General features: G+C 46.6%; 3 protein-coding genes across 5 annotated transcripts; 2 read left to right on the forward strand and 1 right to left on the reverse strand.

The window, feature by feature from the left end:
* Nucleotides 1–498: 498 nt before the first annotated feature.
* psme2 (proteasome activator subunit 2) lies at nt 499–3,631 on the forward strand. 2 transcript variants are annotated; one of them, XR_013652239.1, is made up of 12 exons: nt 499–737; nt 844–876; nt 954–1,016; nt 1,092–1,172; nt 1,239–1,281; nt 1,360–1,457; nt 1,531–1,599; nt 1,687–1,754; nt 1,834–1,888; nt 1,969–2,097; nt 3,007–3,093; nt 3,394–3,447. XR_013652239.1 is itself a non-coding variant. In XM_004081190.3 (11 exons), the coding sequence occupies exons 1-11, from the start codon at nt 690–692 to the stop codon at nt 3,472–3,474; spliced, it is 726 nt and encodes a 241-aa protein (XP_004081238.1). In that variant the 5' UTR covers nt 499–689; the 3' UTR covers nt 3,475–3,631. The 2 variants fall into 2 exon arrangements, 1 of the variants encoding a protein (XP_004081238.1); XM_004081190.3 differs by lacking the exon at nt 1,969–2,097 and having other exon boundaries at nt 3,394–3,631.
* A 1-nt stretch (nt 3,632) lies between these two features.
* lsm5 (LSM5 homolog, U6 small nuclear RNA and mRNA degradation associated) lies at nt 3,633–4,992 on the reverse strand. 2 transcript variants are annotated; one of them, XM_004081191.4, is made up of 5 exons: nt 4,835–4,992; nt 4,174–4,269; nt 4,066–4,093; nt 3,925–3,997; nt 3,633–3,848 (listed from the first exon to the last, which is right to left on the reverse strand). In XM_004081191.4, exons 1-5 carry the CDS (start codon nt 4,878–4,880, stop codon nt 3,816–3,818), a joined length of 276 nt encoding a protein of 91 aa, XP_004081239.1. In that variant the 5' UTR covers nt 4,881–4,992; the 3' UTR covers nt 3,633–3,815. The 2 variants fall into 2 exon arrangements, with proteins under 2 accessions (XP_004081239.1, XP_020568450.1); XM_020712791.1 differs by lacking the exon at nt 4,835–4,992 and adding an exon at nt 4,719–4,773.
* A 617-nt stretch (nt 4,993–5,609) lies between these two features.
* Nucleotides 5,610–16,527, forward strand: avl9 (AVL9 homolog (S. cerevisiase)). The gene is made up of 16 exons (XM_023950265.2): nt 5,610–7,168; nt 8,959–9,079; nt 12,596–12,681; nt 12,875–12,946; nt 13,275–13,364; nt 13,436–13,502; nt 13,603–13,643; nt 13,730–13,768; nt 13,843–13,912; nt 13,980–14,455; nt 14,546–14,680; nt 14,754–14,973; nt 15,095–15,212; nt 15,359–15,412; nt 15,669–15,757; nt 15,867–16,527. Exons 1-16 carry the CDS (start codon nt 7,007–7,009, stop codon nt 15,992–15,994), a joined length of 1,968 nt encoding a protein of 655 aa, XP_023806033.1. The 5' UTR covers nt 5,610–7,006; the 3' UTR covers nt 15,995–16,527.
* The last annotated feature ends 342 nt before the right edge of the window (nt 16,528–16,869 follow it).

A 16,869-nucleotide genomic window follows, 5' to 3' on the forward strand; every position in this document is an offset into this window, starting at 1 on the left:
AAACAAACATATACACATAGCTACAACAGAAATAAATAAAAAAGAATAAATCACAAATAAAATAATAATAAAATACAAATATAACATTAAAATTGTTGCCATTCGACATGTGACAAATTAGACAACTAGATAATTTTATTGCATTTTTGTTTTTTAATAATTTCAGAGATTTGAAATATAAAATGATTTCTTTATAAATTGAAAATGGTTTGGTTTGTTTTTTGAAAATCTGCTCTTGTGAATGAAAAATGTCCCAGATATTAATAAAAAAGATTATTGAATTAATAGAGTATTGAAAATGACTTTGAATTATGGGTAAACAAAATCAAAATAAACTTCTATAGACGTGTTTTAACGAAAGTATTTCAGGTACTTATTTGGCATCACGCACTCTAAATACTTCATTAAAGTAACTAAATACTCAACATGAATATAATCTGCGTAAAAGTTTTGAAAAATAAACGGACTACATCGGATTCTGCGCGTGCGCAGCATCATAAAGCGTAGAAGGCGGACTAGTTAACGCGGTGGATGAATACATCAGGAGGTGCGGCGTTTAATCGAAAGTAAAACGAATAAGGAAATATAGACAACGGCTGGAAGCTGTGGATCCGCGTCCCAAATCTGAAGTCCTTATAATTTAAGTTTAATTTAGTTTATTTAAGATTGAACTGGAAATTTGCTGCGTCATGTCAAAGGCGGCAACCCTGAAGATTAAAAGCGCGAGCGCAGTCAAGGTGAGAATTCGAATCTTCTCTTTTCTTTACTGTTGACGTGATGAAAGGAGCCGCGGAAATCCCCCGCAGAATAGAAACCAAAAGATTTGATTCTTTGCTTTTGCAGGTGGAAAACTTCCGCCAAAGTCTGTATCACGAGGTTTGTGACTCTGAACATCTTGACCCGGAATGACCCGCAGACGCAGATGACGTGACTGACTGTCGTTGTGTTTGCAGGCAGGGAACCTGTTTTCCAACCTGATCCCGCAGAAGATCATCCAGCTGGACGCGCTGCTCAGGGTTCAGTACTGACTCCTCTGGAAGGTCCGGACCCCCCCGGCCCGACCTCCTCTCATGCTGATCTTTGTCTTCCAGGATGACGCCTTCATCCTCACAGACTCCCTCCAGGCTCCTCTGGACATCCCCATACCGGAGCCTCCTTCTCCAGAAGAGGAGGTGACCCGCTTTCCCTTCCTTCTTTATGGCTCAGACATGACTCAGCTCTAACATGTCCTTTTTCAGGACATGGAGACCGACAAGGACGAAGACGGCAAGAAGAAGAAGGGTGGGCGGGGTTTGTGGGTGAACTGTTGATGTGTGGTGGGAGTGGGCCACTCTTCAGCTGTTCTCTTTGCTCCCCCAGCTCCAAAATGTGGTTTCATCAAAGGTAACGAGAAGATCATGACTCTCCTGGAGCGCGTGAAGCCGGAGATTGTAGCCCTCAGAGAGACCATCATCACCGTAAGTGAACTCCAACGGTCACGGCCGCTGCAGCCGTCCGTCAATCTGAAGCCGTGGGTTTGAACTCCTGCAGGTGTCCTGCTGGATCCAGCACCTCATTCCAAAGATAGAAGACGGGAATGACTTTGGAGTCGCCATACAGGCGAGTTTCTCCTCCCGCTGGACGAATCGGCGCTCCCTGCACACGGACATTATCGAATGAGCTGAACTCTTGATTCTCAAACCGCAGGAGAAGATCTTGGAGCGGATCGCCGCCGTGAAGACCAAAGTTGATGGTTTCCAGACCAACATCAACAAGTAAAGTGGACGTTTGTGTGTCGCTCTTTCCTCGTGGAGAAAGTTACCCTGCTGAGGTTTTGTGTGACCATCTGTGCAGGTACTTCTCAGAGAGGGGAGATGCTGTCGCCAAAGCCTCCAAAGAGACGCATGTGGTGAGTGGACGCCGTCTCCTGGTTGATCGTGATTATGCAGGAACGCCATAAGAAAGTCCCACTATCTGTCAAACACCTAGGTGTGTTACATTTGTTCTCTGCATGTGACCCGTCCCCTGGGGGAGCGGTGAGCTGCAGACACAGCCATTTGGTGGTTTGACCCCCCAATCCAACCCCTTAATGCTGAGTGTCAAGCAGGGAGGCATTGGGTATGATCTCGCCCTGGATTTGTACTCACAACCACTCACAGGGTGGACACTCTACCACAAGGCCACTGAGCAGGCATTGGTTCACTGGCATCAGCACATCACACTAAATACGGATACAGAGGAATTCCTTTATTTACTCTGAAGCAAAGTTTTAAAAAAAAAAAGTGTCCACGTGTTCACTTCACCAATTCATCGTTATAAACGTTAGAAATATCAAATCAGGATCAGCTTAATGTGAAGGAAAACTTTAAAGTATTTATTGAAAACTTGAACATTAAAAATGTCTCATTTTAATAACCATAAACCTCAAACTGAGACCAAACGGATAATTTGAATTAGCATCAGATGCTGTTTGTAGTTTCCTTTTCCCTCTGCTTTCAATCTTCAGTTTTGGACTTTTTGCCTTTGTTTCTGGCTATCAGGACATGATTGACATCAGGTGATAGGCGTCACGGTGATGTCATTTCCGTTCCACAACAGCGTCTGTTGTTGGCGCCACCTTCTCTGATGTGGCGTGAAGCTCTCCCAGAATTTGGTACATCACAGGAGGGACGACACGACAACAGACGCTGCTCTGCAGCGGACATAGATTAAGATCAACTCTATCAGTCCCTGCAGGGAAAGGAAGTTCTAGTAGCAGCACAATCACATAAATACAAAGTAAACATACATGAAAACACATAGCAGCAGACAAATGAACCTAAAATACTCAGTTAGCACAACTGAAAGCTTGTAGAGCATCTGAGATGATGCGTTGGTCAGCACAGCTCCGACTCTGACGGCGGTCTCACAAACACTGCTCCACCTTCCACCTACATGGCGTCACTTTGACTTCTGTCAATCATGTCCCAGTAGCCAATGGGCTCGGACGTCCTGAAACACCTTTAACTGTCGTTGTGTTGCCCTCAGATGGACTACCGCTCACTGGTTCATGAGAAGGACAGAGCGCTCTTCTCTGACCTCAGGGTGATCCTCCTCGACATCCGCGGCTTCTACGTAAGACGACAAAGCTCCAGCCGCTAAATGCTTTGGATTCCAGACACTTTTGCTCACTTTTAGTTGGAGATTCTTGTAGCATAAATTGTTTGGTTTACAAAAAAAAGAAGTTACTTGGATTAAAACAAGTTCTTTTTAAATCTTCCTCCACTCAGATGTAGGATTTTAATGAAAGTATTTAAGGTTTTAACCAAAAAAAAGGTTAAATTCCTAGTTTTATATAAGAAAATGTGTTTTTAGGGGTGTTTTATAGCTAAAGTGTATTACCTTTTCATTCAAACAAGCTTCTCACTTCCTCAGGCCGAGCTGTACGACATCATCAACAAAAACCTGGAAAAGGTGACCAACCCAAAAGGAGAGGAGAAATCCTCCATGTACTGAGGCGGCAGCGGTACGCCGTTTTGGAGGAGCGCAACTTTAGATTTAGACTTCATGAACCGTGAGCTGTTATTACTGCTGTTGGATGCCAACACTTTTTAAAAACAGGAAAGAAAATTGCACTAAAGTGAACCTATGAATAATAAACTTGTAAATCAAACTGTGTTTAATCATCTGGTTTATTTATAACAAAAAGAGCTTTTCTGTCCTTGACGTGATTCATTCAAACCTTAAAGAATCAAAACTAAAAAATATTAAAAACAAAATGTCCAGTAAGAGAAATCCGCAAACTAACATCAATCCAGAACAACCAAAGATGTATGTACATTTAGAAAACTTGACATCTACACGTCTGGGCCTTCTCCACCTGGGATGAGCTGCAAAGAGAACCATTCTGATGAGAGATCCGGTCAGCGACACCCCCCCCATCCTTCCCACCGACTGCTTTCTCACCATGGTGATGTTGTTTCCATTCAGGAGGATCTGATCCAGCTTTGTTATCCTCCTGCCTTCCGGTGTGATTTCACTGGAAAAACAAAAACACATCAACAGCAAGCCCCAAGTACACAAAAAAAAAGAAAACAAGATACTTACAATTCTGTCACATCCTCCAGCACCATGTCTGACACAGAGTTAAGGAGCGGCTGTGGGCCAAACAGGGAAACAGCACAACACTGATACCAAAATATCGATGAAGGATACTGACAAAATCATCAAAACCTAACAAGGTTCCGACGATTTCTTTGTCTGTTTTCATGACGATGTGAATTCGAGAGCCGATGCATTTGTCCACAAGCTCTGAAGAAAGAAGAACAGTTATTTCAGTTTCATGCATGCAGTCTACAAACCACACTGATTTTATATTTTAACAGGTGTCTGTAACTTAACTTTTTGTTTAAAATAAAGTTTACGCAAGGCATCCAACATAAGGAAAACCATCTCTTAAGAGTAGTACATCCTAATAATATTAATGATAATGAATGACGAGGTGAAAACGTTTCCTTTTGGGCTAATTAGCAACACGGTCGCAAGGAGCGGCTAGCTGCAGCATTGCTATGCAATTCAAAAAGCGCGTCAACTACGAACCCTTTACGGCAGGACCATATTAATCGATGAATTAAATATATTACAATCAGACAAACACCCAAAGACTTAAAAAGTGTCATTCTTTAACGTAGTTTTAACAGCATGAGCGTTTCGATGCTAACGAACAATTAGCTGCTAACTCCTGCCCGCCATTGTCAGACCGTTCAAACCACGCAGCGGCCCCGGCTCTGACCCCCGCATGAACACTTCCCGGAGTTTTGCGTGAATCCCCGTCAGACCCCGGATAGAAAACGGGCTTAATTTAAAGCTTACGGACCGAGTGGGAGCAGCTGGGACGGGTTCGTGCCCTGGGTGGCTGCCATGTTTACTGACGAACACGCTTCCGCACAGGCCCGACCAATCGACAAATGAGCGCAGTCCAGCAGGCAAAAGCAATCGAACGTGGAGTATTTATTTGAACAGCAACGTTTGTTTAGGTGTAAGACAAAGGAGTTATAAAAACATTCTGGGAGGAATTCTGCTTTTGGTATTCTTCCAAAATTGCAATGCCAGTTCATTTACACGCAGAAAAATTTCTATTTGGTGTTCTTAATATCCAGATGTTGCAAGGAAAGTTTTATATACACAAAAATAAATATTTGAAGACCAAAACACTTTTTATAACATTTCATAAAGAGCTCTGTTTTTTACTTCAAATCACTTCATTATATGAAAAAGAAGAATGACTTGAAATTGCTTTGTTTTGTTCAGAAATACAAACTTCACGAGTACCCCTAACTAGTATTAGACTATTTAGATTGGATCTATGTTCTTTTATTTTATTTTTATTTTACTTATTCGTTTTTATTTATTTGTGTGTTATGTTCATTGTTTTTTTGTTTTTCTCTATTCTTTATTTTTTTGTTAATATGTTATGTTTGGCAATGGTGATTGATCTTCAAGGTAATGTTGATTACATGGTTATTGTTCGTTATTTAATGTATGATACCTCAATTGTCAATAAAGTTAAAAAAAAAGTGAAAGACAAAGAAAATGGGGTCTGAACATAATATAAAAACCCACCAATTTAAAAAAAGTTGTAACTGTTTTTTTTTTGTTTGGCCAACATGAGCAAGAGATTTAAAAGCCAACCAGAGTCCTTTTGTGTATCCTTTGATATAAGATCCAACAAAACATGTTTCCAGAATAAAACAAAACAAGAATCAATTTTGTCATGTATGAAATCACAAATCTTCTACCAAAGCACTTTAACTTGAGGACAATTCCAGAAAAGATGGATGTCTGTTTCAGGGGAATTGCAGCAAAAACTACAGATGTATCAATGTTTCATCTAATCTTTTTTGAATGAAAATTGTATCTGGGTAAATTCTGTGGATAATCCTAAAAGTAGCTTATTTTACTTAATTGGTGATCAAGCGTTTATTAGGGGTTTGCCAAACCTCCTTCCATGCAATATCATCAGCAAACATATTCCAATAAGACATGCTCTGAGGTAGAGATGCAATGTTAATTTGAAATAATGTTTCTTCTGGGATAACGGACAGACATATTTTCTCCACAGGAGTATTTATGGGAGAGAGCAGAAAAGGCTCGTCAACATGTTGAAATGTAAAAGCATGCCCAGCCTTCCACAATCTCACATCCATTTTTGTGTCAATTGTGGCAGAAAAAGCTGGAAGTTGCAGTATATATTTATATATGTATCTATTTATTTTTTATACTTTTTTGTGTGTAAAAGATAATTGTTGTTTTCTTCTTTCTCTTTGCACCAATGTGGGACAGTTTGCAATTTCGTTGTACTGTTGTACCAAGTGTGATTGTACAATGACAATAAAGCTTTATCTTATCTTATCTTATCTCAAAATCCTTCCTCTTAAAGATCAATCTTTGGAGAGCCACTGATTCACTTTCCTTTGTGTGTGTTTTTTTTCTATTATTGGGTTAAGGTTAAGAGAGCTTCTTGCATGTTGGTCTTTTGTTGTTAAAGCACCTATATATTTCACTTCAGTTTGAATTGGAAGATTATACAATGTGGAATTCTGATGTTTTTACATCAGTCCTTCCTGTATGTGACGTCATTCTTTGTACAGCTCCAGGTATTTTTTATTGTTAGAAAGTGTACATCAGTGTAAGGTAAAGTATTGCCTTACATTATGTAATATTATCCGCTCATAGCTTATTACGGAAATATCATAGGCTACATTAGTGTCTTAATTCAATGAACAAGTCAGCAACTGCTGCAATAATGACGTAATGACTACGGACGTGTCTCTGCATTATTGTTTAAATCTCTATTTAATGTTAGAGTATTGATTAGCAGTATGTGGAAGAGCCTGTAAATAGAATGAAACTACATATTTTATAATAAAAAAAAAAAAGAGTCACAAATCTCCCTTCGAAACAAACACGGAAGTGCGCTGCGGGGAAGCTTTAGCCCCGCCCCCGAACCTCCTGGTCAGTGCGGTAGTTCTATCGGGCCCCGCTGCCGATGTTGGACCCGGCGTCAGTCCTGGAACTCGGCTCTCGTGGTGGCGGTGTTCGTCCGAGCCCCGGGGGCAGCAGGCGGATGGAAAGTCACGGCAGAGACGACGAGAAAGGTCCGGTTCTGCACATCGTCGTGGTCGGATTTCACCACAAAAAGGGCTGCCAGGTAAGGGAGGAAGTATGCTAACCAAGCTAGCGGCTAACTGTCAGAAAGACGATTCCCGCGTCATTCTGGGGGGGTCACGGTTATTGATTAGTTAGTGTTTAGGATAGATGGACATTATTGGATGTTCCTGGTCACATCTGGGTCTTAATATCTGTGAAAGTCCTGGTTCTGGACCTGCTGCGGGGATCGATACCTAATAATCACATTTGTTTTTGTCGTTTTCTGAGATAAAATCAGTCAAAAGTGTCCAATCTGATGGATTAAAGAGCCAGATAATAAGAATAAAAGAAAAAGGCTTTGCTGCGTTGTAGGTTTCGTCTGCTGGTACCAGAACCGGCTGATGCTGAGGTTCCTCTTCTGAACCCACACTTCTAAGGAGAACCCATACAGTGATACATTTGTGGTCTTTTTCTATATTTATAGTCATTCCTGTCGATTATTCTGAGTTTTGCAGGACATGTATGGGGTTGAGTGTAAACACAACAATAAACAGCCTCTACAGACATTTAACTGCAGGTTTGAGGGTGAAGTTCACTCCTCATGTCTTCACTGTGTTTCTAAACATACAAATCTGAAGCTGCTGGAATGTAAAAACATGACAGTTTCTGCTTCAGGAAATATTTATTTATGCAGCTCACGTTTCATTTCATTTTCCTGGAAATCCTTGACAGTATTTGCATCCCTGAAGCAGCTGCTGTTCGAACCGAACCCTAAAAAAAAGCAGCTTTTCACGTCTGTCTGCCTGCAGCCTCACAAAGAGTACTGCGCTCCGTCTTGGTGGCGGTTATTTGATAGCGGTTAGCGATCTCCTCCTCTGAGTCTGGCAGGTGGCGGTTCATGGCTCTCCTTTCCGCCCGTCCCAACACACGGCAGCTTGAAAACGGCTTTGTCTTCTCGGATGGTGTCACACAGGAATATGAGGGAAAGCATTGTGTTCTGGACCACATCATTACACCTCCACTGCCATGCTTCATAGTTATCGTGGGAGGTTTGAGTTTCCTCTGTTTTTACACAAAAAAGGGAGGTTTCTTTTCGAATATTAAATGACAGCAGTCTTCTAAAAATGTCAAAGAATAGTCCAAACTTTATCTGCAAAACCAAGAAGTTGCCGGTGAAGCGGCGGCTCGCCCTGAAGAGGAGTGAGACACGCTTGTTGGGTGTGTGGCGTTCAGGACCAGCAGGTTACTCTCAGCAGGCTTTCCTGGAGCAGAAGCTGCTCGGGGGCAGGTGCACCGTCCTGTCGGTTTGTAGGACGCTCTAATCGACCGTAGTTCACTCGTTAACAGCAGTTTGAATCACTTCTGCATCCTTTAAAAAGGAAAAGAAAATATCCAAGTATTTGTGACACAGAAAATACACTCGGCGGGGCCACAAGCTCCCTGCTCCGCCCCTTCCTGATACAGACAGCCCCCTCAAGAACCAGAAGAAGAAGCAGCAGATGTCATTAATCCAGAGTTTGGATTAGAAGAAGGAACAAAAAAACCGACATCTTATTGAAGAATCGGCTGATGGATCTGAAGGATTCCCCTGAAGCTGTGCTGCTTTCAGGTTCTTCCACATTCCTGATCAGCTCATTTTCCTTAAATCCTTCTTCAGAAAATTCTCTTAGATGGAATTTGTGGGGATGGTCTCTGGGAACGAACTGTTCCTCCAGGCTCAGGAAGTCCGCTTCTGTCAGCATAAAGTCCTCCATGCTCAGTACAGGCCCATATCACCACACTCCCACCCTCATACCTGTTCTCTGTGAGTATTTGTGGGACCCAAAGCACCTTTCTCTGTTTTGCCTTCAGGTGGAGTTTTCGTACCCACCTCTGATGCCGGATGAAGGCCACGACAGCAGCCTGGTTCCGGAGGAGTGGAGGTACCTCCCGTTTCTAGCTCTCCCTGACGGGGCGCACAACTACCAGGAGGGTATGTCACACCTACGGGCCGGGAGGCTGCAGTTTGCTCCGTACATCTCTAAGCTTCTCTCCCTTATTCTCTGAGGTCAGCTGATCGGCTTCTCCTGGAGGAACAGAAGTTCATCTGATGTTCCCTGAACATCTTCACTGTCGGTTTTTGAAGCCCTCATTGGTAGTGAAACATCTGAGTCTGCACCAGTCTGCTGTTTTCACATTTGACTGCCATCAAATAAATGAAAATGACGTAGATTATGTTCAGGATCAGAATGCTGTTCCATTTTGGGCTGGAATGAGTTTCTTCCAAGTGCCAGTCAGCTGACCTTCTCCTGTGGTCACGTGACTCTGGAGGGTCCCACCCCGGACTGTCCTGACAACAGAGCCAAAGTGCAGCAGGCTGGCCAGAATCTGTCAGCTGATGTCGGAGCAGTGGATGAGATGTTCTGCTGCTGCTCTGCCAGCATGTGGAGAAGGCCTCATTCAGCGCAGTTTTAGTGAACAGCTCTATGCCACTGTAGAGGGAGGGGGCAGCCTTCACCTGCTGTTTCTGCAGCCTTCACCTGGTGTTTCTGCAGCCTTCACCTGCTGTTTCTGCAGCTTTCACCTGCTGTTTCTGCAGCCTTCACCTGGTGTTTCTGCAGCCTTCACCTGCTGTTTCTGCAGCTTTCACCTGCTGTTTCTGCAGCCTTCACCTGCTGTTTCTGCAGCTTTCACCTGCTGTTTCTGCAGCCTTCACCTGCTGTTTCTGCAGCCTTCACCTGCTGTTTCTGCAGCCTTCACCTGCTGTTTCTGCAGCCTTCACCTGCTGTTTCTGCAGCCTTCACCTGCTGTTTCTGCAGCCTTCACCTGCTGTTTCTGCAGCCTTCACCTGCTGTTTCTGCAGCCTTCACCTGCTGTTTCTGCAGCCTTCACCTGCTGTTTCTGCAGCCTTCACCTGCTGTTTCTGCAGCCTTCACCTGCTGTTTCTGCAGCTTTCACCTGCTGTTTCTGCAGCTTTCACCTGCTGTTTCTGCAGCCTTCACCTGCTGTTTCTGCAGCCTTCACCTGCTGTTTCTGCAGCTTTCACCTGCTGTTTCTGCAGCCTTCACCTGCTGTTTTGCAGCTTTCACCTGCTGTTTCTGCAGCCTTCACCTGCTGTTTCTGCAGCCCTCACCTGCTGTTTCTGCAGCTTTCACCTGCTGTTTCTGCAGCCTTCACCTGCTGTTTCTGCAGCTTTCACCTGCTGTTTCTGCAGCCTTCACCTGCTGTTTCTGCAGCTTTCACCTGCTGTTTCTGCAGCCTTCACCTGCTGTTTTTGCAGCCCTCACCTGCTGTTTCTGCAGCCCTCACCTGCTGTTTCTGCAGCCTTCACCTGCTGTTTCTGCAGCCTTCACCTGCTGTTTCTGCAGCCTTCACCTGCTGTTTCTGCAGCCTTCACCTGCTGTTTCTGCAGCCTTCACCTGCTGTTTCTGCAGCCTTCACCTGCTGTTTCTGCAGCCTTCACCTGCTGTTTCTGCAGCCTTCACCTGCTGTTTCTGCAGCCTTCACCTGCTGTTTCTGCAGCCTTCACCTGCTGTTTCTGCAGCTTTCACCTGCTGTTTCTGCAGCCTTCACCTGCTGTTTCTGCAGCCTTCACCTGCTGTTTCTGCAGCCTTCACCTGCTGTTTTGCAGCCTTCACCTGCTGTTTCTGCAGCCTTCACCTGCTGTTTCTGCAGCCTTCACCTGCTGTTTCTGCAGCCTTCACCTGCTGTTTCTGCAGCCTTCACCTGCTGTTTCTGCAGCCTTCACCTGCTGTTTCTGCAGCCTTCACCTGCTGTTTCTGCAGCTTTCACCTGCTGTTTCTGCAGCTTTCACCTGCTGTTTCTGCAGCCTTCACCTGCTGTTTCTGCAGCCTTCACCTGCTGTTTCTGCAGCCTTCACCTGCTGTTTCTGCAGCCTTCACCTGCTGTTTCTGCAGCCTTCACCTGCTGTTTCTGCAGCTTTCACCTGCTGTTTCTGCAGCCTTCACCTGCTGTTTCTGCAGCCTTCACCTGCTGTTTCTGCAGCCTTCACCTGCTGTTTTGCAGCCTTCACCTGCTGTTTCTGCAGCCTTCACCTGCTGTTTCTGCAGCCTTCACCTGCTGTTTCTGCAGCCTTCACCTGCTGTTTCTGCAGCCTTCACCTGCTGTTTCTGCAGCCTTCACCTGCTGTTTCTGCAGCCTTCACCTGCTGTTTCTGCAGCTTTCACCTGCTGTTTCTGCAGCTTTCACCTGCTGTTTCTGCAGCTTTCACCTGCTGTTTCTGCAGCTTTCACCTGCTGTTTCTGCAGCCTTCACCTGCTGTTTCTGCAGCCTTCACCTGCTGTTTCTGCAGCCTTCACCTGCTGTTTCTGCAGCCTTCACCTGCTGTTTCTGCAGCCTTCACCTGCTGTTTCTGCAGCCTTCACCTGCTGTTTCTGCAGCCTTCACCTGCTGTTTCTGCAGCTTTCACCTGCTGTTTCTGCAGCCTTCACCTGCTGTTTCTGCAGCCTTCACCTGCTGTTTCTGCAGCTTTCACCTGCTGTTTCTGCAGCCTTCACCTGCTGTTTTGCAGCTTTCACCTGCTGTTTCTGCAGCCTTCACCTGCTGTTTCTGCAGCCCTCACCTGCTGTTTCTGCAGCTTTCACCTGCTGTTTCTGCAGCCTTCACCTGCTGTTTCTGCAGCTTTCACCTGCTGTTTCTGCAGCCTTCACCTGCTGTTTCTGCAGCTTTCACCTGCTGTTTCTGCAGCCTTCACCTGCTGTTTTTGCAGCCCTCACCTGCTGTTTCTGCAGCCCTCACCTGCTGTTTCTGCAGCCTTCACCTGCTGTTTCTGCAGCCTTCACCTGCTGTTTCTGCAGCCTTCACCTGCTGTTTCTGCAGCCTTCACCTGCTGTTTCTGCAGCCTTCACCTGCTGTTTCTGCAGCCTTCACCTGCTGTTTCTGCAGCCTTCACCTGCTGTTTCTGCAGCCTTCACCTGCTGTTTCTGCAGCCTTCACCTGCTGTTTCTGCAGCCTTCACCTGCTGTTTCTGCAGCTTTCACCTGCTGTTTCTGCAGCTTTCACCTGCTGTTTCTGCAGCCTTCACCTGCTGTTTCTGCAGCCTTCACCTGCTGTTTCTGCAGCTTTCACCTGCTGTTTCTGCAGCCTTCACCTGCTGTTTCTGCAGCTTTCACCTGCTGTTTCTGCAGCCTTCACCTGCTGTTTCTGCAGCCCTCACCTGCTGTTTCTGCAGCTTTCACCTGCTGTTTCTGCAGCCTTCACCTGCTGTTTTTGCAGCCCTCACCTGCTGTTTCTGCAGCCCTCACCTGCTGTTTCTGCAGCCTTCACCTGCTGTTTCTGCAGCCCTCACCTGCTGTTTCTGCAGCCTTCCCCTGAAGCAGTGAGTGCTCAGAGCTGCTGCACATTCATGCGTCTGCAGGTCTGGTGGACCTAAATGTTTCTGTGAAAGTTGAAGCTCAGCAGCAGAACCTGGAGAACTCTGTAGTACCGGTCCCATTCTGTAGGAGATGTTCGCTAAACATTAACACTGTTGGTTCTCTCTGATCTGCAGACACGGTGTATTTTCATCTGCCCCCCCTCTCTGGAGACGGGAAGTGCGTCTATGGAGTTTCCTGTTATCGCCAGATAGAAGCTAAGGTCATTTTTTGGATTGATAATATTTTCAAATGAAGATTAGATTAATCAAATAAAGTAAAATAGTTTCCAGAATAACATTAAATCTGGTTGTTTAGCTTTAGGACAAAGACTTTTGTTTTAAGTCTTCTTTCATGTGCAAAAAAAACAATGAAATGCTTAAAGTAAAAACTCAAGGAGGGTCTTTTCTTTGCAGGCCCTGAAGGTCCGACAGGCCGACGTCACCAGGGAGACGGTTCAGAAGAGTGTTTGCGTTCTCAGTAGAGTGGTGAGTGCCCCCCCCGATGTGGCCCTGTTGGTTTGGGAAAATCTGTGAGATGTCATGATAACTGGAGCAGTGGGGGGGGCAGATCTATCATCTGCATCTACGTCTGATCAGAGTTGAGCTCTAAGCGACCGGGCTAGCAGGTCAGAACCCTGGACTTTTAAAACCGCCCTGCTGCATGTAAGACGGACCTCCTTCGTAAAGTCTGTCTTAAATCTGAAGCAAGAATAGTTTGAACTTAGAATAGAAGCGTCATCATGGCGAGCGGCGATGTGCGTCCTTCAGGCACGTGGGTTCTGGTCTGTGGGTGACGGGCTTCTTCTGTCTGCAGCCTCTTTATGGTCTCCTTCAAGCAAAGCTGCAGCTGATCACACACGCCTACTTCGAGGAGAAAGACTTCTCCCAGATCTCCATCCTGAAGGTGGGTGAAAACCGGGCCTGGGGCCGTCGGTGGGCGTGCTCTACTTGTCTCACCTCCTTTCTCCTCTGCAGGAGCTGTACGATCACATGAACGGCTCTCTGGGAGGATCAGCCCTGGACGGGTCCCAGGTTTACCTCGGTACGACTTCTTCTTTCCCGCTGTTAGAACGCGTTGTTCTTGTTTTATCTGCTGCTGCATGAAGAAGCTCCTCTGAGGAACAGCTTGTGATTCTTTTCAGGATTATCAGCCAGAGACCTGATTCTGCACTTCCGACACAAGGTCAGAAAGAAGACACGTCTGACATCGGGTGCAGAAGATCTGCGTCTTCTTCTTCTCTCTTTGTGACTCTGCTCTGATCTGTGCAGGTTCTCATCCTCTTCAAGCTCATCCTGCTGGAGAAGAAGGTGAGAGCTGAGGAGCCTTTTCCAGTTTCCTGCTGCTGAAGTTGTGGGTGTGACATCTGGATGTTTGCCTGCAGGTCCTGTTCTACATTTCTCCCGTCAGCAGACTGGTGGGAGCCCTCATGACGGTTCTGTCGCTGTTTCCCGGTGAGTGCTGCAGGAGGAGCACAGCAGCTTGCAGAAGGTCAGACCTGATCACGGCGTTTCCGTGCAGGAATGATGGAGCACGGCCTGGTGGACTCCTCCCACTACAAGCCCAGGAGCAGCGTGTCGGAGCAGCTGCCTCTGAAGGAGACCGTCTCCGGAGCAGAGGAGTTCGTGTCCGTGTCCGTCTCTGATGTTACAGACCCAAAGCAGGGCCTGGAGGGAGCGGCGCCCCCTGCAGGAGACTCTGTGTCCTCTGGTAACAGCACGGAGGGGGGGAACCACCTCCTCAAGCTTCCGGTGTCCGCCTCTCCGGTGTCCTCGGAAAGTGACTGGGAGACTCTGGACCCAGGCGTCTTGGACGAAGGCGGTCCCCGAGAGTCACCTGAGAAAGAGGAGGAGCTTCTGGATGCCTTTGACTCCCAGCCAGGTGTTCCCATCACTGTGCAGCCGCATGCGGTCAGCGGTCAGGGCGGGGTCACCCAGGGCCTGGTGTCAGGACTGGAGGAGGATCAGTATGGTCTCCCGCTCGCCATTTTCACAAAGGTGAGCTTCCCCACCCCCTCATCTCTTCTGTGGCCCTCAGGTGGGTGTGGCTTTCCAGCAGAGCAGCAACCTCTGCCGTCTCGTTGCCAGGGTTACCTGTGCCTGCCCTACATGGCGCTGCAGCAGCATCACCTCCTGTCAGACGTGGCTGTGCGAGGCTTCGTCGCCGGGGCAACCAACATCCTGTTTCGTCAGCAAAGGCACCTCAGTGATGCCGTCATCGAAGTAAGTCCCGCCCCCCCTCCACCGCCAGTCAGACAGATGACGCACTCTGAACGTTCTGCTGCCGCCGCGGCAGGTGGAGGACGCTCAGATCCAGATCCAGGATCCAGAGCTCAGGAAGACCCTGAGCCTGACCACGGCGGACCTGCGCTTTGCCGATTACCTGGTCAAACACGTGACGGACAACAGAGACGACGTGTTCCTGGACGGGACGGGCTGGGAGGGGGGGGACGAGTGGATCAGGGCGCAGTTCACCCTGTACCTGCACTCCTTACTGTCGTCCACGCTGCAGCCAGGTAAGAGTGCGGCGGTGCGGCCGTCTTTCGCCCTCTTTTAATGTCCTTCTATTGGGAGGGGGTCGATGCAGCAAAGTCAGCAGGGGGGGGGGGTTGATCCGGTTCTCCTTCCCCCCACCAGACAACGAGAGGCTGCTGGCCGATTTTGGAGCTCCTTTCATCACAGCGTGGAAGATCACCCACAGCTTCAGGGTTTGGTCCAGCAACAAGCACGTTGCCATGTCCACCATCACTCCTGGGTAGGTCCAAGCCCCGCCCCCTGGCAGGAACATCTTTTTCTATTAAAGTTATTCACCCGTTTCAGATTTTTCTTTACTTTTAGTTTTTCTTAAGTTTTTATCAGTGTTATTTAGTTTTCTAGTTTGATTCGTGTTTTCTGTTCCAGTCACCCATTCCATGGTCAGTACAGCGTGGCCGACGTCAAGCTCCGCCTCTCACAGTAAGCATCCGGTGTGCACTTCACTGACCGCCTAGTGTGAGGGAAATTCTAGTACAGCAGCTGATACACAGCAGTTACGGGCAGGACCTGTTTGCTGTAAAAGCCTAGCTTAAGTAAAAAACACGCTAGTTGTCGCCCTCTAGTGGTCAGTGTGAGCAGAACAGCTGCTGTGTTTCATTGATCCTGTAATTTAAATTTGTTTTGGTGTAACAAAAATAGGTTTTTGCTAATCATTTGCCCTTCTTCCCGCCTGTAGCTCAGTGCAGAACAGTGAGAGAGGGAAGAAGCTGGGGAACGCCATGATGACCACCAGCCGCAGCATGGTCCAGACAGGGAAGGCAGTGGGTAAGACCCCGCCCACTGAACCCCGAGACCGATCCTCACACACGCACGTCCAGATCTTAGAGGAATTAGAAACACGATGTGTGAATCTTTATTTCTGCCATTCTCCCAGGTCATACGGTGGGCGGAGCTTTGAACAGCGCGAAGTCCGCCATGTCCTCCTGGTTTTCCACACTGGCCCATCCTGCTCTGGTGACCGGACCAGAAGTTTCTGAACCCGCCACTGAGACCAAACCATGAGAGCAGCTGTCCCCCCTCTTAAGTCCCCATTTAGTCATTTGAACCTTCAAACTGGATCTCTGACCAAGCTGTAGCAGAACCCGAGAGCAAGTTCCAGCCTCCTTATGCCCCGCCCCCAAACAGGAATGGGAGGAGCTCCTGCCTCAGAGCTGATAATTCTTCTGCCGTGGAAAACCATCAGCAGATCCGTCTGAATTTGACGCTGTGATGCGTTCAGGAACGTTTTACTCTAAAGGTGGACCATCCAGTCCACCTGGACTCTTCAGGTGTTCACAGGATCTCCTCCCTCCAAGCAAAGTGCTCTTTGTTGACTACTTCCTGCTTTTTCTGTGTTGTGTGTTGTCTTTGGTGTTGAAAGAGGTTTTAGTTTTTTTATCCTGAAATCTTTTTATTTTGTATTTAAAGTCTGAATGTACCGAATATTTTCCTGACAGATACTTTAAATGAAGTGATATTTTATCGTATATTCTGGCCCTGGTGGTATGATGCTGTATGACGGATGATAAATAAAGAAATGCACTTTTTAAAAAACATTTCTCACCTTTTTCAGTGTTTTTTTTTTTTTTGGACAAACGGCAGAGCCAGATTCATGAGAGGAAAGATTTCAAAGAAAGATTTCATGTAATCCATGGACACCAGTGAAGATCACAAATCATTGAGGAAAAAAGGTTCAGAGCACTGTCTAGTGGGTCTAGATGACCCAACTCCCAATGGTAAAGTGCCTAGGATAGAACAAGGGTTACAGGACATTGTCCAAGTGTACGGCGTACGGATTTAATCTAAGTTTACGGGAATCACAAAGATGGAAGTAAGTTGTTCACCTGCCGCCCACAACATTGTCCTGATGTTCTTGTAAAGATAAGTTAAAAATTGTA

The sequence above is a fragment of the Oryzias latipes genome, chromosome 20 (genome assembly GCF_053564925.1).
Source record: "Oryzias latipes strain Hd-rR chromosome 20, Olatipes_Hd-rR_3.1".
NCBI lineage: Eukaryota > Metazoa > Chordata > Actinopteri > Beloniformes > Adrianichthyidae > Oryzias > Oryzias latipes.

Excerpts from the sequence above, each read along its gene's own strand:
- psme2 (XM_004081190.3), top strand. The coding sequence starts at position 690 with ATGTCAAAGGCGGCAACCCTGAAGATTAAAAGCGCGAGCGCAGTCAAG. Across the intron at positions 1,600-1,686 it reads ACTTTGGAGTCGCCATACAG|GAGAAGATCTTGGAGCGGAT; the intron begins GCGAGTTTCTCC and ends CTCAAACCGCAG. Across the intron at positions 1,755-1,833 it reads TTCCAGACCAACATCAACAA|GTACTTCTCAGAGAGGGGAG; the intron begins GTAAAGTGGACG and ends CCATCTGTGCAG.
- lsm5 (XM_004081191.4), bottom strand. The coding sequence starts at position 4,880 with ATGGCAGCCACCCAGGGCACGAACCCGTCCCAGCTGCTCCCACTCG. Across the intron at positions 4,270-4,834 it reads GTCCCAGCTGCTCCCACTCG|AGCTTGTGGACAAATGCATC; the intron begins GTCCGTAAGCTT and ends TTCTTTCTTCAG. Across the intron at positions 3,849-3,924 it reads ATGGAAACAACATCACCATG|CTCATCCCAGGTGGAGAAGG; the intron begins GTGAGAAAGCAG and ends TTCTCTTTGCAG.
- avl9 (XM_023950265.2), top strand. The coding sequence starts at position 7,007 with ATGTTGGACCCGGCGTCAGTCCTGGAACTCGGCTCTCGTGGTGGCGGT. Across the intron at positions 13,365-13,435 it reads CCCAGATCTCCATCCTGAAG|GAGCTGTACGATCACATGAA; the intron begins GTGGGTGAAAAC and ends TCTCCTCTGCAG. Across the intron at positions 14,456-14,545 it reads CGCTCGCCATTTTCACAAAG|GGTTACCTGTGCCTGCCCTA; the intron begins GTGAGCTTCCCC and ends TCTCGTTGCCAG.